Source organism: Strongylocentrotus purpuratus, unplaced genomic scaffold (assembly GCF_000002235.5).
Source record: "Strongylocentrotus purpuratus isolate Spur 01 unplaced genomic scaffold, Spur_5.0 spur5_scaffold_4, whole genome shotgun sequence".
In the NCBI taxonomy this organism is placed as follows: domain Eukaryota; kingdom Metazoa; phylum Echinodermata; class Echinoidea; order Camarodonta; family Strongylocentrotidae; genus Strongylocentrotus; species Strongylocentrotus purpuratus.
The window spans coordinates 5,587,023-5,609,103 of record NW_022145610.1 but is presented as its reverse complement, the minus strand read 5'-3'; the positions used below and the strand labels follow the sequence as shown (position 1 = coordinate 5,609,103).

The window sequence follows — 22,081 nt, the reverse complement described above, 5'->3', positions numbered from 1 at the left end:
TTTTCTTTTTGGTTCCACACTCAGATTAACTGTTCTATGAAGGGTCGATTCCTCTTGTACATCCATAACAAAATTAAAAAAACAAATGAATGAATGAATGAATAAATAAATAAATAAATGATTAAATAAATAAATAAATAGATAAAATCAATAATGTACTAAAATACTATATTTTCTTTCTATTTTTGTTGTCATTACAGAGGAGCATGGATTGGAGTTTACCAAGCCAGGTTGTTTTGATGCTATACATCTTATTAGGTGGAATATACAGTATATTGTCTTACAATACAAACAGAAGAAGCTTTATCATTGTGAGAATAAACAGGTTTGTAATCTCAACTATTTTTAGAATTCATTTACATTCAATTCAATTCAAAGTTTATTCAACACTCTTCATAAAAAATTGTTCCACACCAAACTTCTTCTATAAATTGTTCGTAAAAATATTATCAATTAAAGTACAAGACCTGTCAGTTATTCGGGTTGGACAATGAATCATGGGATATAAAAAATGAGTCATCAATAATTCTAAAAAATCATTAACAAATTGGCAAGAGTTAACATCAAATAAATTAATATTAAAATCGCCCATAAGATATATGTCTTTTTTTCCTTATGAACAACATTTAAAGTATTTTCTAAAATATCTAAAAACGATTGCACTGGTTGATGTGGAGGCCGGTAAATAACACCAATTAAAACATTTTTCTTTACCTTTTCAATTTCTATAAACATTGACTCAAAACATTCATTATTTACATCTAAATCCTTACGTTGTTTATATTTCAATTTCTCATTTAATAAAAGTCCTACACCTCCTCCTTTCTTACCTTGTCTTACATTCAATAAAAAAAATATAATTATTAAAATCATAGAATGGGTCAGCCTCTTTAATCCAAATTTCAGTAAAACCAATTGCAGAAAATTGCACATCAATAGCATCTAAAAGCGAACATATTGCACTATAATTCTTATTTAAACTACAACAATTTATATGAAGGTAACTTGATGTAAAATATACTTTAGAATGAGAATTAAAAGTGTTTAAACATGAATTAATTCCTCGGACGTATAACAAGAACTATTTGGTCCATATTCTTCATCCTCCTCTGTAGTTGGACTCAATAACTGATGTATATCTTGGGGTTTTATAGGCATCTATATTTCACATTTATTCCGATCATTTTCACTGGCATTTTGACATAAAAAATAAAGAGAAAATAGAAAAACGTGTACATGACACAGATAATATAAACAAACACACAAAACTAAGGTTACGAAACATTTATGAAACTGGTAGAAAAAAAGGTACTTCCTTTGTTAAAATGAAACAAGAGTTAAGAGATCTATGAATAACTCCATCCCACAATGTATAATTACATATATGATTGCATAGAGTATGGTTTACAATTTTCCCCAATTTCACTTTCTGTCCTTACATGTATATACATTCTGCTCTTTTGACCCATTTTTTGTCTAACACTACTTTTGTTCATCCCCTTTCTTTCTCAATTTTTTTTCCCATTGAAAACACTCGGTATATTTGTGTATAAAACAGAGCCTGTGAATATATGTCACTCTTATAACTATATCAAAATTATTGTGAATTTGTGAGTGATATATTACTTCTTGCTCCCCTTCCCTTCTATATCTTCCACACTTCTCAAAAAGTACTCTCTCTTATACCTAGAAAAAATTCTAATTCAGTTACTCAGTCTGATAAAGTCATGAAAAGCCAGAGATAGACAGTCCCAGGAATGATATTTAATCCTAACGAACATGCACGCTTCGTGTTGACTCCAAATCTCAGTGATGAATGCTGCCATCGAATGTTCGTGTTCAGTTACATTCCACTATGAAACGAGGCGGAAATTGATGTATTGTGACCGTCCCAGATTTCATGAAAGTGGAACCCCTCAATCCTTCTTAATTCACCCAGTTTAAAGGGGTTGTTCTGAAGAAGGATTGAGCATTAACAAAAAAGTGGTGTTCCAACATTTGTTCTGGCAACAGTTACTCCAGGGGGGTGTTTCACAAAGATCCTAAGTAGAACTTAACACTAAGTTGGACTTAAAAATTATGGACAGCCATTGGAGCCTTAAAATGAAATATATTCAAAAGCAGAAATTCAAGTATTTTAGACTTTTTATAAATTCCACAACAAGAACATGAAATCTCCTTGATGATAGAAAATATGAATGATTTGAATCAACATTTTATGCCTTTCAAAATAACTTTTACAAAATATTTTCAAAGATGCTAATGGCTTTCCATAATTTTTAAGTCCAACTTAGAGTTAAGGTCGACTTGGGATCTTTGTGAAACACCCCCCAGGCATTATTTTGTCAAAGACGCAGGGCCATTTAGGCTCATTCAGATGTGACAGAGCTAAACTTTATCTTTTTAATGAAGACGATAAGTGCAACATACTTCACATTTCTTAATCTTTAAAGGGATAGTTGAGTTCTGTTGCTGAGGGCGCTACACAAAATAATTTTTTGTGAGATAATGAAAAACTGCGTGTCAAATTTGAAAGAACATAATATTTAACTGACAAAATCATCTTTGTTTGATCAAAATCGGTTAAGAGACGGCTGAAATAACGATTTCTAATACTTTCGTACCACCACAAATATTAGATATTTTGAAAAATTTGAAAAAACCGTTGAAAAAAACAAAATAACGCCTTTTACGTCGCATTTCAGCCAATGCCGATGTTGTTTTTTGTTGGCATTTTCGTGTTGCTTATATTACCCACAACTAGCCGGCTCATGTATTGTTATTTTTAATTAAATAATTAATTAACGGTCACCATGTTTTTTTTAAAGGTGAAATTCAAAGAAAATCACAAATATGTCAACTAATGTATCACTAGAAACTGGTAAGCTAACAGATGGCCATCGTACAAGTTTGAGGTCAGCTACATATCGGGTGATTTATAAAAATAAAAATACAACCACCTCCATAGCAGCTGGGATATACGAGAGATTCGCCAGAAAAATAACGATGTTTTAATGACGTCACAACAGGGACCAATACTGCCCAAGCAGACGACATCCCATAAAGAATGAACATAATTGCAAAGCTATTATTTGTCAAATTATAATGAGTTTGGTGTATATAAATGTACTGGCACGTCAAACCGATCAAAAGGGGACATGACCCGATTCTGATAACTAAAATCTTTTGCTTGTAAATACACAGGATAGGGGTTAATTAACAATCAAAGAAACCAGCCTTTCAAATTGAAAAGCCCCCGGATTGATATTAAGGACGGCATTTGTTCCCTCTTGAAACGCCGATCATACCGCGGTGTGTGCAGCTGAATATACAATGGCGTCTTATTTTGTTTACAAGCGACAGATTCCTTTATTTTTGTATCGTTGCATTTGTCATCAAAATAAAACCATGCGCGGGGTTTAGAGTGAGGCAATAGATTATACATTTAGCCTGGCGGTAGTGAAGTAAGAGAAAGAACTCAAGAGAAGATGAAAATACAGGCACTGAAAATGTGTGAGATGTCATGGTACATCGTCTGCTTGTGCAAATCATGTCCCTGCTGTGATCTCACACATCTCAGCAGTGTTCGGAGAGCTATTCAGGTGCTATGTCGGGGCTGTATCTAAACGTTTTGTAATTCATAATAATCATTACTTCGAATGTTTCCAAGCATTGAATTTTGATAACCTTGTCGAATCAAAGTTTCAACTTTGCAATAATGAAAATAAAGCTAGATTTAAAATCATTGAATATCTACTTTAAAGTGGAGCTGAATTGGTATGATCATATTGGCTAAATTTCACACATTTTGGGGTCTAAAATTACCTTCTTGGCAATTTTAGGTTCTAAAAAGGCACTACAAATGTCATAGATAAGAATAAGAGCAATAACTATGCACTATGAAGGCATTTGCGGTCTGAAAACAGAACTCAAGTATCCCTTTAACACAGAGCTCAGTAAATACATGTAAGTCCTTTAATTTTGTTAATGAGAATGATGATGGTAACCTTTTTTTTTTAATGTGCTAACAAGTCCTCTCTGTATTACAAGTGATATGTGCAGGCCTTTCATCCCATTTTCATAGACTTCCTATTTTCAAATACTTATGTATATTATCCAAAAGACGTATTGTTGATTTTCTATGGAACTAAATGCATATAAGACTTTGAGACCTGAATATTATATCTGACATAGAAACTGTTGAAAGATTGACAGGGTTGGGTCATTCACATTTCTTTTGATGGTTGTTAAAGGTAATACAAAGTTTTGGTATGGGGTCATGAATTTGGTTCAAATTAACATTTTGGAAGCATGTGCGTTCCTACAATATTCATTGATCATTGTCGCGGTTGAAATCGAGTCTAAATTTATGAAATTATAAATAATAAACTCTTTATGTTGTATAGCTCCCTCTCAAGGTCAAGATATTAATTTAGCTATAAAACAATGTTTCTTGATTAAAATCGACCGATTAGCTATTCCCGTTTGGAAATTATATATCACAACTACATATTCTGAGATTTTCATGGTCGCACCTACCATTGTACTGCCATAGGCGCTATTTGAAATTTATCAAAATTTACCGGGAGTACCGGTAAATTTTTATATTCAATTTTTCTCGAAAACAGAAGTGTTTTAGAGGCTAATTTTTTTAGTGCTCATAATACATCCACAGGGGCATCCAAATATATCAAAATTGTAAAGATTCACTATCCACCCAATTTTCGAAATTTTCCAAAACTTTGTATTACCTTTAAAGCATCACAATATTTAACAAAGGAGATGAGAATGATAAATATGAGGAACAATAGAAAGATAGTGAAATGACATCATGACAAATGTTATCAGGGGGTAAATAGTATCTCTTATTTCAAATATGATCCTTGAATGTTGGACATATTACATATTCCAAATGGGAAACCCATTCACAATGCAAAATCTAAAGAACTATGAGAATTGCCATTGCGTACAGGTAGTAAAAAAATGTAATACAAATATTGCTAAGTATATGAACATTGTTTATTTTTTCTTCATAATAAGTTTCAATTTAATTCAATTACGTTATTTAATAACTTCCGGAGCCTATGACCTACAAGCATCGCTTTCTCTTTAGGCTCCATCACATTTCTTCCTTTATTTAACTTAGTCTTATGTATTGTTCTTTTTGTTTGTATAAATGCATCCAAAAATGATTACAAAAATGTAACATGCCAAATGTACAATGTAATGATGTATTATACAACATGTGAAATATGAAAATAAACTGAAACTGGAACTGAAATATTCATTCTCCAGTGACACACTATAAGGTCTATTGGAAAGTGGAAAAATAGCAGTGAGCTTTTTGATAGAAAATGGGAAAAGGAGATAACAATTTAGAGGAGATGAAAGTATGAATGTTTTATTATAACTAGATCAGACCAAGAGGTTAGTAACTTCTTGATCAGACCTCCCCTTCAGACTACCAAGATTCATTGTATAACTATACAAAAGGATTTACTGTTTAGCTTTATGATATACGATAGTTAATTAACTTTTTTCCAGTCTGAACATCGTACAATGAAACGTGTATGAAACATTGCATAGCGAATTAATCATTTGAGCATCATTTCAAACAAAAACTTGATATAGAATTAGGTTCCATTTCTAATGTGTACATCAGATCATATGAAATTCATAAAACTGGTCAGGGCTTGTTGTAAGTGTCCACTAATGATTGACCAGCTGTCATGTCCACTGTCCCCTTCAAAACTAGCTTCTTTTTAAGCAACGGTTCTTTACACAAAGTCTGCATGACTTTCCTGTAGGCTGCATGAACAGGCTAGTAGCAAGGAACTCTCCCTTTCTTGTAAACGGCTGATAATTGAAGATTAGCGGTATTTTGGGCAATGCTGTGGTCAGAGTTCACAATGAAGGTAGAATTTTATTGTGATTGTTGGCATCTGAAGCGTGAAAAGAAGGTGGGTTGACATAGTAGATTCAAGAATCTGTGGTACTGGTCTCTAACTACATGTATATACCCAAATTAAAGAATTGAGGTTTCGAGAAAAAATGGTCTAGTCTTCCACTGTTCTGTAAAAGTACTCTCTCTTATACCTAGAAAAAAATTATAATTCAGTGGCTCATTCTGCTAAAGTCATGATAAGCTTGTTTGCCACACATGGGCAATTCCACGGTAACGGAAGGACACTCAGACAAGATTTTTGAACTTCAGGTTCATACTAAAAGAAATGTTTTATTAGTATGTATTAAACTATGGGGAACAAAATGTGTTTCAGTCAAGTGGAAAGCTTCATCAACTTCACAAAGTTTGGATAAACACTAATTAACTGGAAAAACCATGTCCATTTTTATGTCCTTCCGTTACCGAGATAATTAATATGCACATTCTTAAACTACTTAACTATAATGACAATTTTTTGGGGGAGAATTAAAGGCACTTATATAGGTATTATATCTGTACTGTTTCACATCTTATACTAATAAAACAGTTCTTTTAGTATGAACCTGAAGTTCAAAAATCTTGTCTGAGTGTCCTTCCGTTACCGTGGAATTGCCCACATGCAGTTTTGCACAAAACAATAGACACCACTAAAAAATAAATGTTATGTATTATTATTATTATTATTAAAAGAAGATTGCTTTGTGCAATATACAATGGCTTTGCAAAATCACCCATTTCTGCTATTGATTAGCTCCATTACAACATTTTCATCACTGGTATATCTTGCATGGGAAACAGTTCAAAATTTTTGAAGCCTTTGGTAAATCACCAATGTGATGAATACTACGACAGGGAGATTTTTTTGGTGGCTTATAAAGAGTTAAACATTCTTTTGTTTGTGTCATTGTTACTTACAGTCTGCTATAGAGATCCAACACCGAGCTCCTGGTCCTACAGTAAGACTGGATAAGGAGCAATGGAATCTCTATCAACCCTGGAGCGGGAGCTACAGTCTACCTTCATCAGCCTCACCCAAGGTCAGAAGGAGCCCCTCCCTCCTACGCAAGGCTCAAAAAGGTACGTCAAGTGGTGCATGGTTTCTATGGTGGTCTCACATAATATCTATGAATGGAGTGCATACACTCATACTCTTTTCACACTGGTTTTGCTTAACCCCGTACTTTGCTTAGCCCCGTACTATCCTTAACCCCGGACTATTTTTTTGGCTTTTCACACTCGCTGTTTTTAGTCCCGTACTACCGCCTATTCCGGAATAAGAAAATTCCCGCTGTTCTCACTGCATTTCGTTAACCCCGGATATCGTGTATGTTATGATAGGACATACTTCGCATCTGGCCAGCTGCGATACGCTCCATTGCGTAGTACCGGACTATTTTTCGTTTCTGTTCTCATTCGTTTGCTTAGCACCGCAATTGCGGGGTTAGCAGGAGTTAGCACCACAATTGCGGAGTTAGCCCTGCTATTTTGCAGGGTTAGTTAACCCCGTACTATAGGTGGGGTTAGCCAACTTTAGCCCACTTTGGTAAAAGCCAGTGTGAACAGAAAGTGGAATAGGCTTAACCCCGTACTATAGGTGGGGTTAAGACCCCCTTAACCCCACCTATAGTACGGGGTTAAGGAAAATATTGCCAGTGTGAAAAGCATATCAGAATATCTAAGATGGCCAAGTATTCAAGTAGCGTCTATACTAATTGAGGCAGAGGCGTATCAGAGATGCAGTTGCATTTGTCTTGTTTAGAGAATACTTTTTTTCTTCCAGTTTTTGAAGTGTACGCTCTAAAAAACTGAAATGTTAAATCACCATTTAAAAGGGCCGAGGAGTGACCACTCTTTCGAAATGGTAGATTAACCCTTTGAACATGATGGATCCAACACTATAAAGGTTGAATCTAGCAGGTTAAAAGAAACAATCTGACATTTTGAAAGAGTGGTCACTCCTCGGCCCTTTTAAATTGACATTTAACATTTCAGTTTTTAGAGTGTAGCAGTTTAACAAGCCTGGGTTATTATCTAAGGACTCCTCATAAGAATAGACGTGGATCACGGAGATAGGGGGGGGGGGGGAAGAGTGAGTGAGAGAGAGAGAAAGAGACATTCAGAGATAGAGAGAGAGAGAGAGAGAGAGACAGACAGACAGACATACAGACAGGCAGAGAGAGAGAGCAGGCTTGATAAAAACCCGATTTAAATCGGTTTCCCGATTTTTTGGATTTTTCCCGATTTTTTCCCGAATTTTTTCTTTCTTTCCGATTTAAAAAAAAAAAAAAAAATCCAGATTTTTTTTTTTTTTTTTTTTTTTATCATTTTTTTTTCTTCCCTATTTTATCCTGATTTTCCCGATTTCCCTCTTATTTTCTCTATTCTTCCATGTTTTGCCCTATTTTTTCCAATTTTCTTACTCGAAAGGGGGGAATGTTGTTAGATGCCATTTTTTCCCCCGCGAATCCTCTTCTTTTTTTTTACTCAAGGGGGGCGTAGTTGCTGGGAAAACAAAAAACCTATTTTTTTTTAGTGCTGACTATCACCCCTGGAGAGAGAGAGAAAGAGAAAGAGACAGACAGAGATAGAGAGAGAGACACAGAGAGAGAGAGAGTGAAGGGGCAATTTGAAGAGGGGGCAAGTGAAAAATGAGTGAAAAGATGGAAAAGATATTGAAAACAGTGAAAATAGATTTATATAGACTGAGAGAATTTATGCAGTATTAACACTTTTGATCATTGAAAACATAATGAATGGAGAATTGGAGGTATTGAACTTTTGATGGCTATTGTAGTAGCATATATCCAAGTTGTATAGTATCAGTGTATATATCACAGCTTCCTCAGGTCAAGCAAATCTGCCAGCTAATCAACATACCGGTACACACATTGTAATTTATATCACTCAAACATGATAACGACCAATATCAAAACGCCCATGGATGGTGGTTACCGGCAGTAAGATCTAGAAAATCTAACAGGATTAATAACTTGATGACTTTATCATGGGCCTGTTATATGTTAGGTATGCATATGTATATCTGTAATTTTCTTTAAAGGCCAAGTCCACTCCAAAAATACTTTTTCAAAAATTCATAACTTTCTTATTAGTTACCCGATTTTGCTCAAACTTGTTTTGATTGGTTTGTCTGATTTTTCTGTTTCTATTGAAAGTAAGTTATTTTTGGAGTGGACTCGCCCTTTAAGTATTTGACCTCTCCATATCTATGCTATCATCAACTACATGGACATGTACTTGTGCATCATTGGTCAATGGACATGTACTTGTGCATCATTGGTCAATGGACATGTACTTGTGCATCATTGGTCAATGGACATGTACTTGTGCATCATTGGTCAATGGTCAAGTACTTGTGCATCATTGGTCAATGTGACACTGAATATTGATGTCTGTGGAGGATATAATTAATGTAGCCTTATGCTATTAATCATTGTAATGACACAATGAGAATTCTCCATCTTCCTCTTCCTCTTTACTCTTCCTCCTTTTTGGGACCTACATACAGCTTTATGTCTTATCAGAGGGACTTGGCAACCAGTTGATCAATATTTCTCTTTAAAGGTAAAGGCCAGTTTTGGAAACGCCCCCCTCTCAAAAAATGAAATGGAAGCTTTTATTACCAATCATGTGAAAGAATATGTTTTGACTAATACATGATGATAACAATTTTGCCGGGAAACCGCCTACTAATTGATATATTTGGTAAATTAGTTTATCTATATTAAGGACCAAATAGATACTATGCACGTGTCATGCACGTATGCGTATACTCCCATATACATCTTTCTGGGTAAAGTGCTTGTAACTTTACGAAGACTGGGCCAAATTTCTTATCTTTTTGATGATTCCAGAACCTTGCAGTACACACCAATACTTATATGCTAGATGATCAACCTTTTCTGATCGATTCCACAACGTTTCTTTTACAATGCAATTGCATGACCAAAACTGGTCTTTATCTTTAATACATGTACCACCATCTAGACTTGTTTCTAAACTAATGTTTCTACCTCTACATGTATCTTTATCGGTCATAGACTCATAGCAATGATACATTCAGATCTATCCTCTTCCTCTTCTTACCCACCTTATCATTCAACAGGTCATAGTAGTTTATCTCAAATACATGGCCATTGTGAAAACGTGAAGTTCTTTTTGACCTTACATTTAATGACAAATCATGTCTGTACTCTGATGATATCCCTGTCATAGGATATAGTTACATTGTAAATAGTACATCATAGGTAATAGTTACTGTGAGTAGTACTTGGGAAATAGTTCTAAAACTAATTTTCACAGCATAGGGATATTTTTCATGAATAGCTGATCAAATCAAAGTGTATGTACCTATCACTGCACAAGTATTAGCAATATTTCTTCAATAGTTTGATCCCACAGAGATGACTGATGCAGAAATTTTGTTCCTAACACTTCTTTAACATGTCCTGCTTAATTAACCATTCAATATTCAAGTACAATATTAGTGAGGTTCACACAGTAGTCTATTACGACAGTCCTGTGTAAACATAGCTATTGGTTTATTGGCTGTAACTTGATATCGAGATATAGTCACACCTGTCTTAGTGGCCAAGTATTTTTTCTCCCTTGAGAAATAAATATGTGTTGTAGAACCCGTCTAAAAAGATGACCTGTCTACAGTGGCCACTTTTTCTATTTCACTTGAGTGGCCTTTATAGACAGTTTGTGATTTTGCTTATCATCTAGGGAAGTTCAAAATGATGATTGCCAGATTGTCTTTGTATATCTGTCTACTCATCTGTCTAATAATATTTGTTATAGTATGAAAGCACATTTCACTCTACACACAATGTTTGTGTACCTGCATGGCAACTGTTATTCAATAATTGTGCCTTTCTTGTCTGCATTGCTGCCCTCTCATGGCAGTGAACTTACAGGTTTTCTTTCTATTTCCATGGGCAGAAGTTATTCATCTGTTTAAAAAAAATGCACTTTAACTTCTGCATATTTATTTGAAATAACAAAACAAAAAAAGATTTACAGTACTATGGTAGATAAAAAGGAAACTTTTCTTGTATTCCATTAATGTACATGCTTTTTTCTTATTCATTTGTTTTCATTGCTTTGAAACAATTTAAAACAAAATAAGAAATCCCAAAAAATTGAATGGATTCTATGCCCAGTTCTTATATTTGCCATCAATTTATGTGTCCATATTGTATCTCAGACGCTTATATTGTGGAAGAGACCCCCTTCCTCCCCCCCCCCCAACCCAAACATGTAATTTGCACTTGAATGCATGCTTTACATGTACCTCAAGCACGCTTTTATCGTGAGAAACAAAACTTGCATGATTCATGAAAAATGTTGATTTCTTTTTTCTTCATCCAGGCATATTAGAGGCAGGAAATGAATTATAAATGTGATAATTCGGATTCCACTTATCTCTCTGTTACACCCTCCCCAGACTACAAAAACTAGAAAATTGTGTTCTTTCTTTTTCATGGGTTTTTATTGTAAGATGAATTATGAAAGCAAGTGTCTACTTTGGAAACAATTAATATTAAAAAATAATGATTAACCCATCTTCTTCCAGCATACCCAATCCTAAAGGAATTTCATGTGAGGGGTGTCTAACCAAATGCGATGAGGATTTAATTGGCATTATCTTACAAAGTGATCAATCCTCCCTAGAATTTTGTCGGTATGGTAGTCATACTATCATCTAAACCATGTGTGTGAATTTCCCAAGGATTTACGCTAGATCTAATAAGTTATAACTGATTTTGTAAAATGTATCGTTTTTCAAAAATTACAAAGAGAGCTAGTTGAATAGCTTCAGTGCACAATAATCACAGCTGACACATTTCTAGATTTAATTTTCATTTGTAAAATGTCATGAAGAAATCTTTAAAATATCTTTTACTAACAAGAAGCAAAATAACATATTTTAAGAAGTATCTGATGAATTTTTTAGTTATGTTTTATCATATTTAAATCGTTATGACCTAAGCAATGTACAGGAAGAAACACCCAAGCATTATTTTAAAAGAAATTAATTGTATTGCTCATTCTACTCTTCAAATATTCATTTCAAGTTAGGCAACAAACACAAAACAATAATTTTATGATATCCATTTTCAGACGATCTATGAACATTGCTTTATATCATATATCCTTCATTTGATATGTCCACTATGCTTCTACAAAAAGGCACTATTAAGTGTTTTTGTAAATGGCATGAATCTGAATTATTGACACCTTGTTTGTTGCAAAAAATTGAAGTCATTCTGAGAGCTTGCCATGAAATGTTGAGGAGCCAAGCATTCCCTTATTGTGCATTAATTGATGCTGTTCAACACACTCTCTTTGTAACATTCGATAACAGCCACTTCTTAAAAGAATGATTGTAACTTCGCAGTCTTTGCTCAGATCCTTATGAGATTCACAAGAAAATGAGAAGCTAATAGCCTTTACATACTACAATATCATTTATGAAATTTCAATGAGGATGGCTTCTTTTTGTTAAAGATATTGCCAATCGAAATCTTGTTGTATTTTTAGATACCCTGTATAGTGCCTTTTCATGGCAGTTTTCATAGCACTGTTCTTAATGCCTCACATATGTGGCCTAATATACAAAATAATATTGCTTCAAAAAATGATCTACATATTTAATACCTTAATGCCACCATTATGGATATTACACTGACGCTCGTAGGGTAATTGAGGAGGGGTTAATTGGTCATAATATAACCAGGAAAGTGAGAGGAATCTGCTTCCAATTATATCTGATTTCCTCCTGCCCTGGGACCTGGTACTAGGGACAAACAGATATAGCCCTCGTTTAATTGAATTAGAGCTTTGCTACTAACCACACCCTATATTCATGAGCATAGGGTCGGCATCACGATGAATACAAGGTTTTGAAGATCATTTGGTAATGATATGGTGTTCTTCTTTAGTGTACATCACATTATGATATGCATGTGAATTTTCTACATGTATGTGATTTGAAAATACTTTGGGTATTATAACCCTGGCTTTGGCTCTGGCAACCATATACAGTGCATCCCAGAAAAAACGAAACCTAGAATTATCAATGTTTTATCATTCGTTTTCACTGGTCGCCTGCCGTAGCAACAAACAGAATTAACAAAAGACTTAACTCTGTTTCGTTGACAATCATCCGTAGATGAAAGACTTCATGCATGGCTGATTGTTAAAGAAACGGAGTTAAGTCTTTTGTCAATTCTGCTTGTTGTTACGGCAGGCAGCCAGTGAAAACGAATTTGTTTGATAAAATTATGGAAATACAAGCACTACTTTAAACAAACATAACTTTGTTATTCCTACCTCATTTTTCCTGATTGAGGTGTGATATGAAAGAGTAGAAACTCAACTTTCTAGAAATGTGATTTTCTCTTTAAAATTCAGATACCGTCCGCCAAATGACTTTTTGGTTTCCTCTCTTCAAATTGATTTTAATCGCTCATGCGTGAAATATGCATTATATGAGTTGCATCACCTGAAAGAAGACGATCTAAGCTTTCCAAATATGTGTCATTTATTAATCATAAATTTTACTAAGTTATGATAAATTATTGATAATTCTCGGTTTCGTTTTTTCTGGGACGCACTGTATAGCGCTCAGTGCCTTCAGGAACTAAATCCTGCCAGGTACCCACTTACTACACCTGAGTCAAGTGTGGCAAATGTAGACTAATGTCATATACTTGGAGCCAGAAGGGAATCAACCTGTATGCTGTAACACAGAGTTAACGCCCTTCTGTGACTGAACAGACAGCATCTTGATAAAGGCCGTTAATGTTGCAGCAGCCCATTTGGGTATTGTTAGCAGTAAAGAATTGCTTCTTTTTTGTTTGCTGTGAGATTTCCTCACACCCAAGGGGGTTATATTTTCTCTTAGTGCTGCTCTCTTTGGGTCCAAAAATGTTATATTAAACACCCTACCAGTCAATATTAGACTTAATTACACTTTGTTATATAAACTTAAAGGTAATTGTGATCTATTAATGCCTTTATTTTGTTGTCAAGTTGCCCAGCCTTCCGTGTCAAATGCCTGCTGTTAAAAGACAATGCAACTTGCAAGTAATGGGAACACACTAGTGCATGCTGGGTCGCTTGGATATGGTAGGCAAAAATGTACTCATTTAAAGGTAAAGACCAGTATTGGAAATGCCCCAATTTCAAAAAATGAAATGGAAGCTCTCATTACCAATCATGTGAAAGAATATGTTTTGACTAATACATGATGATACAAAATTTGCCGGGAAACCACCTACTAATTCATATATTTGGTAAATTTGTTTCTCTCATGGTCTGTGAGAGATATAGGGTAGTCCCATATACATCTTTCTGTGTATAGTGCTTGTAACTTTACAAAGAATGGGCCAAATTTCTTTTCATTATGATGATTCCAGAACCTTGCAGATGCTAGATGCTAGATGATCAACCTTTTCTGATCGATTCCACAACGTTTCTTTCACAGTGCAATCGCATGACCATAACTGGTCTTTACCTTTAAACAGGTAGTATAACATCGAAAAATGACCAGGAATGAAATATGCTAATAACTATCCTGTGACAAGCTGTGGACCAATCACAACTGTTATCACTTACAGCTATATAGTTTTATCTTATAAAAAAGGGTATTGTTTATTATCTACATATTATTGTTTGGGCATTTTGTTTTCCATTCTTGAAATTTCACTCTCAGTTTTACCTCTTTAATTTCTCCTATTTTCAGTGGCCTATCACGATGTTCCATAGAAAAGGTGGATGGTATTGAAAAGGTCATGAACAATAAAAAGTTAACCAGACCATCCTCTTTAATTCATTACAATTTGTTTTCTTTTTTGCAAGACACATGTGATGATATTTGGTTGGTTGTGGAGGTCGAAAATATCTAAAAAAATGTCTTTAAAAGTGAATAATAATAATAATAATAATAATAATATTCTGCTTTTATATAGCGCTTAATACATTGTCTCTAAGCGCTTTACAGATATACTATTACCCCGGTCATTGGATTCTGTGCTTGCCCGCACACAATGTGTGCACAATCTCCTCTCCCTGGGGAGCATTCCAGCCAGGCGTACTTGACGCTCAAAAACTGTTTGACCAACAATGACGGTCGCATCCTACCGGGTACCCATTTAATAACTGGGTGGAGAGTAGCAAGTGCAGGTTAATATCTTGCCAAATGATATTAGCACCTTCGCATCTCCAGTTAAGTGCCTTAAACCACTCTGCCACAACAGTCCCATAAGTAAAGTAAAATTTGATTAGATTTCTTTAGATTAATAGTACTTAGCAATCATTCAATCTATTGACTTCGCTTTCATAGGTCGATAGCAAATAAACCAATATTTGAGATCCCATCATGACTTTAAATTTGGAGTTGTCTCTGAATTGCTCTCTAAACTGGGAAGAAATCAGTTTTAATGCCTTTCAACCTGGGTAAGAGCCGTAGAGGAAGTTCAAATCCAGAAGTTATGTATTCAGATAAAAAGGGAAGGTAGAGGAAATGTCAATTATTCATTTCTTGAAGCATTTCATTTGGAATGTAGGCATCACATATAAATCAGTTGTATTCATGTGAGTAGAAGTCTAGGTAAAGGTAATGTGAAAGCGTTAAAATGAAATCAACTATAAATTATTTTTTTTTAAATCTCCTTTGAAGATTTGATTTTGACTTCTTGTCTTATAAAGACTTAATATTTTGTTTTAAATGAGACACAAAAGCAGAATGAATAGAAATGCATGTCCATACTGAGTGTGCTGAGAATTCATTGTGCAATTGCTTTGGATGATTGCAATGTGTAGGTATAAGATGCAATATATAATTAATGATAATTAAAAAAAACAAAAAATGTTTAATTCAACTCAAACCGCTTATATATCATTTACTTCTTTCCATATTTTAACCAAAATTTACAGATTTTATACCTTATTATATATACAACCAGCTTGTTGTTTTAAGCTTAGTTGGACTGCATTTTGTTTTATTAATTCAATAAAGTTTATCTCAAAACCCAGAAGTATTAATGATAAAGTGTAATTGTCTTATCACAGCTAGGCTATGGAAGGTATAGGAAGAAGTAATCAATATTTTCCTGTGTGAGTAAGCAAGCATTTTGTGTTTATGAAAGGTCATGGCGATTAAATGTATTTCCAACTTCTTAAAAAAAGGAAATGGCAAATCTTTTCACAAAGATTTTTTACATCGCTGTCCAATCATGTTGGTAGATCATGATTTTTTTTTTGCCGATTATATGGTAGACAGGCAACTTGAGACTCATGAAGTTTCATCCAGTTTTCTGTTACTAATCTTTGCAGTGGGTTGTCATCAAATATTTTTTCCTGAGTGTCGCCTTTATAGTTTCGATCTGCATCAAGTGGGATCATTTCTAACTTTGAGCACGGCCATGTAAGGAAAGGAAACAGCATATGTGAAGGGACCCGATCTCTTCAGAGAGAATTTACAAGAGCAGAAGCAAAGCAAGGATTATCTCATTATGGAGATTGGAGTAGGGGTTAACCACAAACTTCCATTTTTCGTAACATTCATCATTGCGTGTGGATGCAGAGTCGTAGAACTCTAACGGTATATTTGGTCACTGCTCATCGCATCAAAAGAGCCATGTCATTCCAAATTCAATGTTTCTGCTAAAGACTGCAATCCCATACAATGTACACAAGGTGTGAATTAAACAAGTTATGAAGTTCAATCTCGGTCAAGTTGCAAACAGGAATGTGAGTTGGTGATGATAAAGATTGATATTTTCATGAGCATCATTATCATCACTTTTACAGTGAAAGAGATGCAATAAAGCAATTAGCATTTTCAAAATAGAAAATTAAAAGTGTGCAGGGCAAAATAATTAAGGTTTTGAGAGCAACTTGTAGCCAAAGTAGAGCTGTCGATCTTATACAGTGACAACCCATTGATAGAAACAGTTTTAACAACACACTCTTTTCGTCCACAAGGGCCCGTTATTATACATATATTTTTGTTATTCTGGGGGGGGGGGGGTGCCCAACTGCCCTTAGCCTCTGTCTATTTTATTCATAGTGACAAATTTAAAGAAATGGTGACCTTTTTTGTAATTAGTGTAATTGTAGTTATGTTTATTACACTTCTTACATATTTCATTCACATACTTCAAGCCTCTGGAATGTTTGTTATGCCTAATTTGCCTGATTACCTCATTGTGTAAGAGGTCGAGGAGCGAATGGGGATGCGCTAGATTATTCTCTCTCCTCCCTGGAATCTATCTGAGCCAGATATTAATAGACAAGCTCTGTAATTTACACTAGATGTTAATCCCTCGTAAGACCCTGCATAATTCACCATTTCTTGTTTGGCTCTGTTTTAGTGAAATCTGCAAATCATTGTTGAGAGTTGAATAGTTTCATATTTGGAGCAAGCAAAAATTGGGGTTTGTTTGGCTTATTTGGCAGTGAAAAGTACAAAATAAAAATATTTGTTGTCTCTTATTTTCTTTATTTATAAATATTTCAATGAAAATTGTCCAATCATTAAAAAGGAGTTTAGCACGTTTTTATGCTCATTGTCATTAGTATTAATAGCATCATTATTATATGTTTACCCCAATATCCATAATATTTAATCATTGACTTTAAAAGGAATCTAGTCTAACAGACTTTTGTGATCTTCATATTGATATTACTTTTTTTTTATATTTCTACCTGTGATTGATTTTACAGATAATTTTGAAAGATAGAATCTTAGTACAGTCTCATTTGAAGTTGATCACTCTAAAGCTGTTAAATATTGATGTCTGTCTGAAAAGTATGTTTTTGTTAGTATCTCTGTCCCAAAAATATTATAGCTTTGGACAGTTACTGTAGAGCCGAAGGTATTACCGGTATCTCAAATTGGGTAATTGCATTGTATTTAACAAGTAACAGTCAACTACTTATCTAGTACACAATACAGGATGTCGTTCAATTTGAGAGCGAAACCCAAACCAGACGTTCATTTGCAGTCTGAATTCCTTTACGCCACGGGTCTCTCTAGCTGTTCACAGCAGCTCCTACTATAGAGAGGGGAAAGACGAATCACATCTGCATGTAGGCCATCTTTGTTCACCTGAATGGGACCAATTTGCCACCACTAAAATTGTTCTTCAATTTTAAAAAACAATTTGATTTGCTTTGCAATTTATACATTACGGAAGACCTGCCAACCCATGCCAGCAGAGTTCGTAGCCCCTTAGTGACACGATATGTACTCATTCGTCTCCTCTCATAAATGCGAGAACTGATAAGTATCTGATCGCTTCTATATGGATTTCACGTCATAACTCGGAATACTCATAACCAGGAAATGAGTTGTATAGACACTTGACTTTATATCGTTACATTTGTTGAGGTAGCGCGAGTCCCGGTGTGCTAAAAATAATTATTTAAGCGGTGGATGTTTTGGATGAAAATTACGGACCTGTTGAGAGGGAGATTTGCAGGGTTCACACGCTTGACTCTCTGAGGAACAGCGGGAAATATCAGCTCGAAAGTTTCTGAACGTGATATTTGTAGTGAAACATCCAGACCAGTGCTTCATTCAGATATTTTATTATACAGATATGTCTTCTGTTTCTCTATCTGTAAACCAGTTCAGCAAACTTTTGAAGGCCATCAATTTGTTGAAGAACATGGATTGTTGTGTGCTGTATTGGTCTTGGTTGTACCCGTCTTCTTGAAGCAGGATATACTGATCCAGGAGTTCCACTATGTGTGTCACTCTTGTTTCTTATATATGTAGCCTTCATTGCCAAGGACAGGAAGCTTGCAGACCAATTATATCAGCTCAAAAGTGTTTCTTGTAAAAGTTCAGTCAATGTAAACTTTAATAGTTTGAAGTTTCTAGCTTGTGATGAATAACACCGATCTGAGCAGGCCTGGTTGGCAGTAACCATGAAAGGCTGGCTATAAATAGGTTCCACTTGGATGACGTTTGATGACTTTTTCTTTGCACAGTTTGGAAAGTGTGCAAACCCTCTCAGATTTGGAAACTGAGTTTAGAAACTTGACATGGATTATGAAGGAGGCGTGATTGGAAACCACAACCAACGTCAGAGCCCATTTTTCCCTGGGAGTCCTCATTATATCAATTATCATCTAATGTGCGATGATTGAGTAATTTGCGGATGTGGGATATTTGTCTAATCCCAACAAAATGTCAAAAGGTGATTCCTCAAATTCGTTCTTGCACAGATTTTAAAAGAAGGTTCCTTTCTTTTTTAATGGAATTATCTCATTAGAACTGGATCACTAAACATCAAGATCTTCTCCGACAAGAAATGACATTTGACCTCTACTATCATGGATTACAGAAGTTCATAAGTTATGTATATATTCAGTGTCTTCTGCTGGAAAACTTATTGTGCTCTTCTGAAATGCCAGTTTAAAACTAAATATCTGATTGGAAATTGATCATATCTAGAGCAAGCACTTGATAGGGATTAGGATATCTCTATTTAGAGTTTGGTCATCATCACGGCGGATCTGTGTGTAGCAGATTACCTTTTGAAGAGAAATTGAATCATATGCTATAAAAGTAGATTCTGAGTTTTAATTATGAATGCACTCTTATTCAAAAGAAATGCCAGCTTGAAACTGACTATCAAGTATCCTGTTGTACCATTGATACAAAAATTGGATACTAATTGAACCAGTCAGTTTAGGATTAGTTACATCTTTGTTGCCACCATGGATCGAGGAAGGACGTGATATATGTCTTGGATCATCTTTTTAAGAATAATTGAATCCATACTGCAAAATATATTACAGAAGAAATGTCTTAAAACTGATAAGATATTCAGTCAAACAACTATACCAAACTTGATTTGACCAGTCTGTTGAGGATTAATTTGACTTAGTATGATGGATTTCTCTCGGAGGGAGGTGATGTATATCTCAGATCGGTATAGCCCAGCCAGCTATCCGAAGGCTGCCCTCACCACAATGGACATGAAACTAATGAGATGGTACATCTCACTCATCAGAAAGGACTTTGAATCTCAACGAAGATTCACAGATATTCTACCCAAAACTCTCAAATACTTGGAATATCTCAATGGTAAGTCACCATTTTACTTCTAAGAATGTAGGTCTATGCTTTTCCACACTATTACTTCTATATGTAAAGTCTATAACGATGCATCTTACTGAAGAAAGTGCAAGAAAACATTGTACATTATTAACCATACAAGGCATTTTAGCTGCTAAATAAAAAGTCGTATTTTGCACGCTGCCCCGAATATGAAACCAGAGCAGGCAATATTTGCCATATTGCCCTCTTCCGGGTTATATTCCCCGTATACCACTGTACTAAATCAGAGGGCAATATCCTGCCATATTCCACTCCTTTTTGACAGTGCGCTTTTATCAAAGTGCATACGCGCAGTATTGAGTAGGCGTTAAAGTGTACGCGCGGTAACAATCATTGTTACATCACAATTACATAGCTATCTGAATAATCTGAAATCAGATGACTGGCAAACAGACGTGAATAAAAATCATGCTTGATACCAAAGTTGTATTTCATTTGTTAACAAAATGCCTTGTATAGATAATAATAATTATATTGACATGGCTTCTTTTGGGGTATATTATAAATATTTACCGCGCTAAGACCATATTACCTATATTTACGATATACCCCTCAAGCCCAGTCAGTATAATATAAATATCCATGTAACACTAGTCTACCATTTGGAGCCCTCTTTTTTTTAGTCAAGACCCTTTTAATCCCAGATTTTATACAATGCTAATAATCGTATGTGATACATATTTTCATCATTCTGATATCAGTGAGAACATACTTCAGGCCCCTGTCATGGTAACTTAGCATACATCTTGTTCATTCAATATGGGATATTCAAAAATGAGAATGCTGCCCTCTACAGGTTGTATGTGTACACCCCGCAGTGCTTCCCTCCTGCGAGTAATAGCTGTTGGTAATAAAAATCTAACAAACTGCATTCCATGATTTCATTTGAACTTGGGATTTCCTATCAATCAATGGCAGATTCATGAAGCATTTTGCTTGAATGGGTTGATGGAGAGGAAGCATTAAAACTGTAGTGTGCGTGATATTGGACTCCTTGCAGGGGAAATCTAATATACATTTGTAGAGGTGTTGTGGTCTGATAAATAAGTCATGTGACTGTAGATCCCAAGGTGCACAGGGGGGGGGGGGTAATCCCGACCTGCCTCTAACGTCTTTTGGCAAGACGTTAATCTACATTTGACGCTCTCCATCCAGGTGTTAGATGGGTACCCGGTAGGATTCAAATTTTAATGTAATTAGGCAGTACAGTTACGTAACAAAATGCGTTGACCGATCTCGCCACACACAGCGCCTTATGCACAACAAGTAAAACAATACAAGTTTAAGAAATACCACCATTTTCGTTCTGAACATCGTACATCCCTGATTTTTGGATATGTTTTCTAATGATATCTCTTTGTACTAGCTTGTAAATGACAGCTTCTAAAACCGCCCGGTTTTGTTGAAAATGTGAAAAATTCAGCACTCCGCAAAAGTCCAACTGATCAACTTTGCTTCCCACACACACTGACACAGACCATAACATTTGTTCAAAAACTTTGGGATTGTGATTTCTAAATTGCGATTTTTATACTTAATTTTCGTAATATTCAGCCAAGATTAAAATGTATTCTTTTTCAATATTTAATTATAATATACCGAAAGAATCAGCTCTGTAGATTATCCCGTTTTTACGTTAGAGCAATAGTTTGAACCTCCATCATTTACATTTATGTGACAGTCAGCCATTTCGAAAAATGCGGCACGGTAAAGTGTTCAATTATTCTGGGAATCCCAGATTCGGATTTGGGTTACGGGGTGTTTAGGAAAGGATGCGGAGGCTCCTGATTGGTCAAATATATATCCAAGCTCATTTACATAAAATATAGATCTTCGGAAAACTTCGGAGTTTGTTGCATCAAAATCCATCAATGGGTTTAGATTCTGGAGCCATGTGAAGTTTTTACCGCCAATTTTTCACCTGAAGATTTCGTCCGATTAAAATGCAACATCGTATATAGGTCAGTTATTTCATC

At 35.0% G+C, this 22,081-nt stretch overlaps 1 protein-coding gene across 1 annotated transcript in view; it reads left to right on the top strand.

Annotated features, from left to right (window-relative positions):
- Positions 1–21,893, top strand: part of LOC105439012 — a 44,090-nt gene extending 22,197 nt beyond the window's left edge. The window contains exons 2-5 of the mRNA XM_030997973.1: positions 201–325; positions 6,862–7,106; positions 19,894–20,072; positions 21,844–21,893. Of these exons, the coding sequence (XP_030853833.1) occupies positions 201–325; positions 6,862–7,106; positions 19,894–20,072; positions 21,844–21,893 (599 nt within the window). The remainder of the gene's footprint in view (positions 1–200; positions 326–6,861; positions 7,107–19,893; positions 20,073–21,843) is intronic.
- Positions 21,894–22,081: the final 188 nt, after the last annotated feature.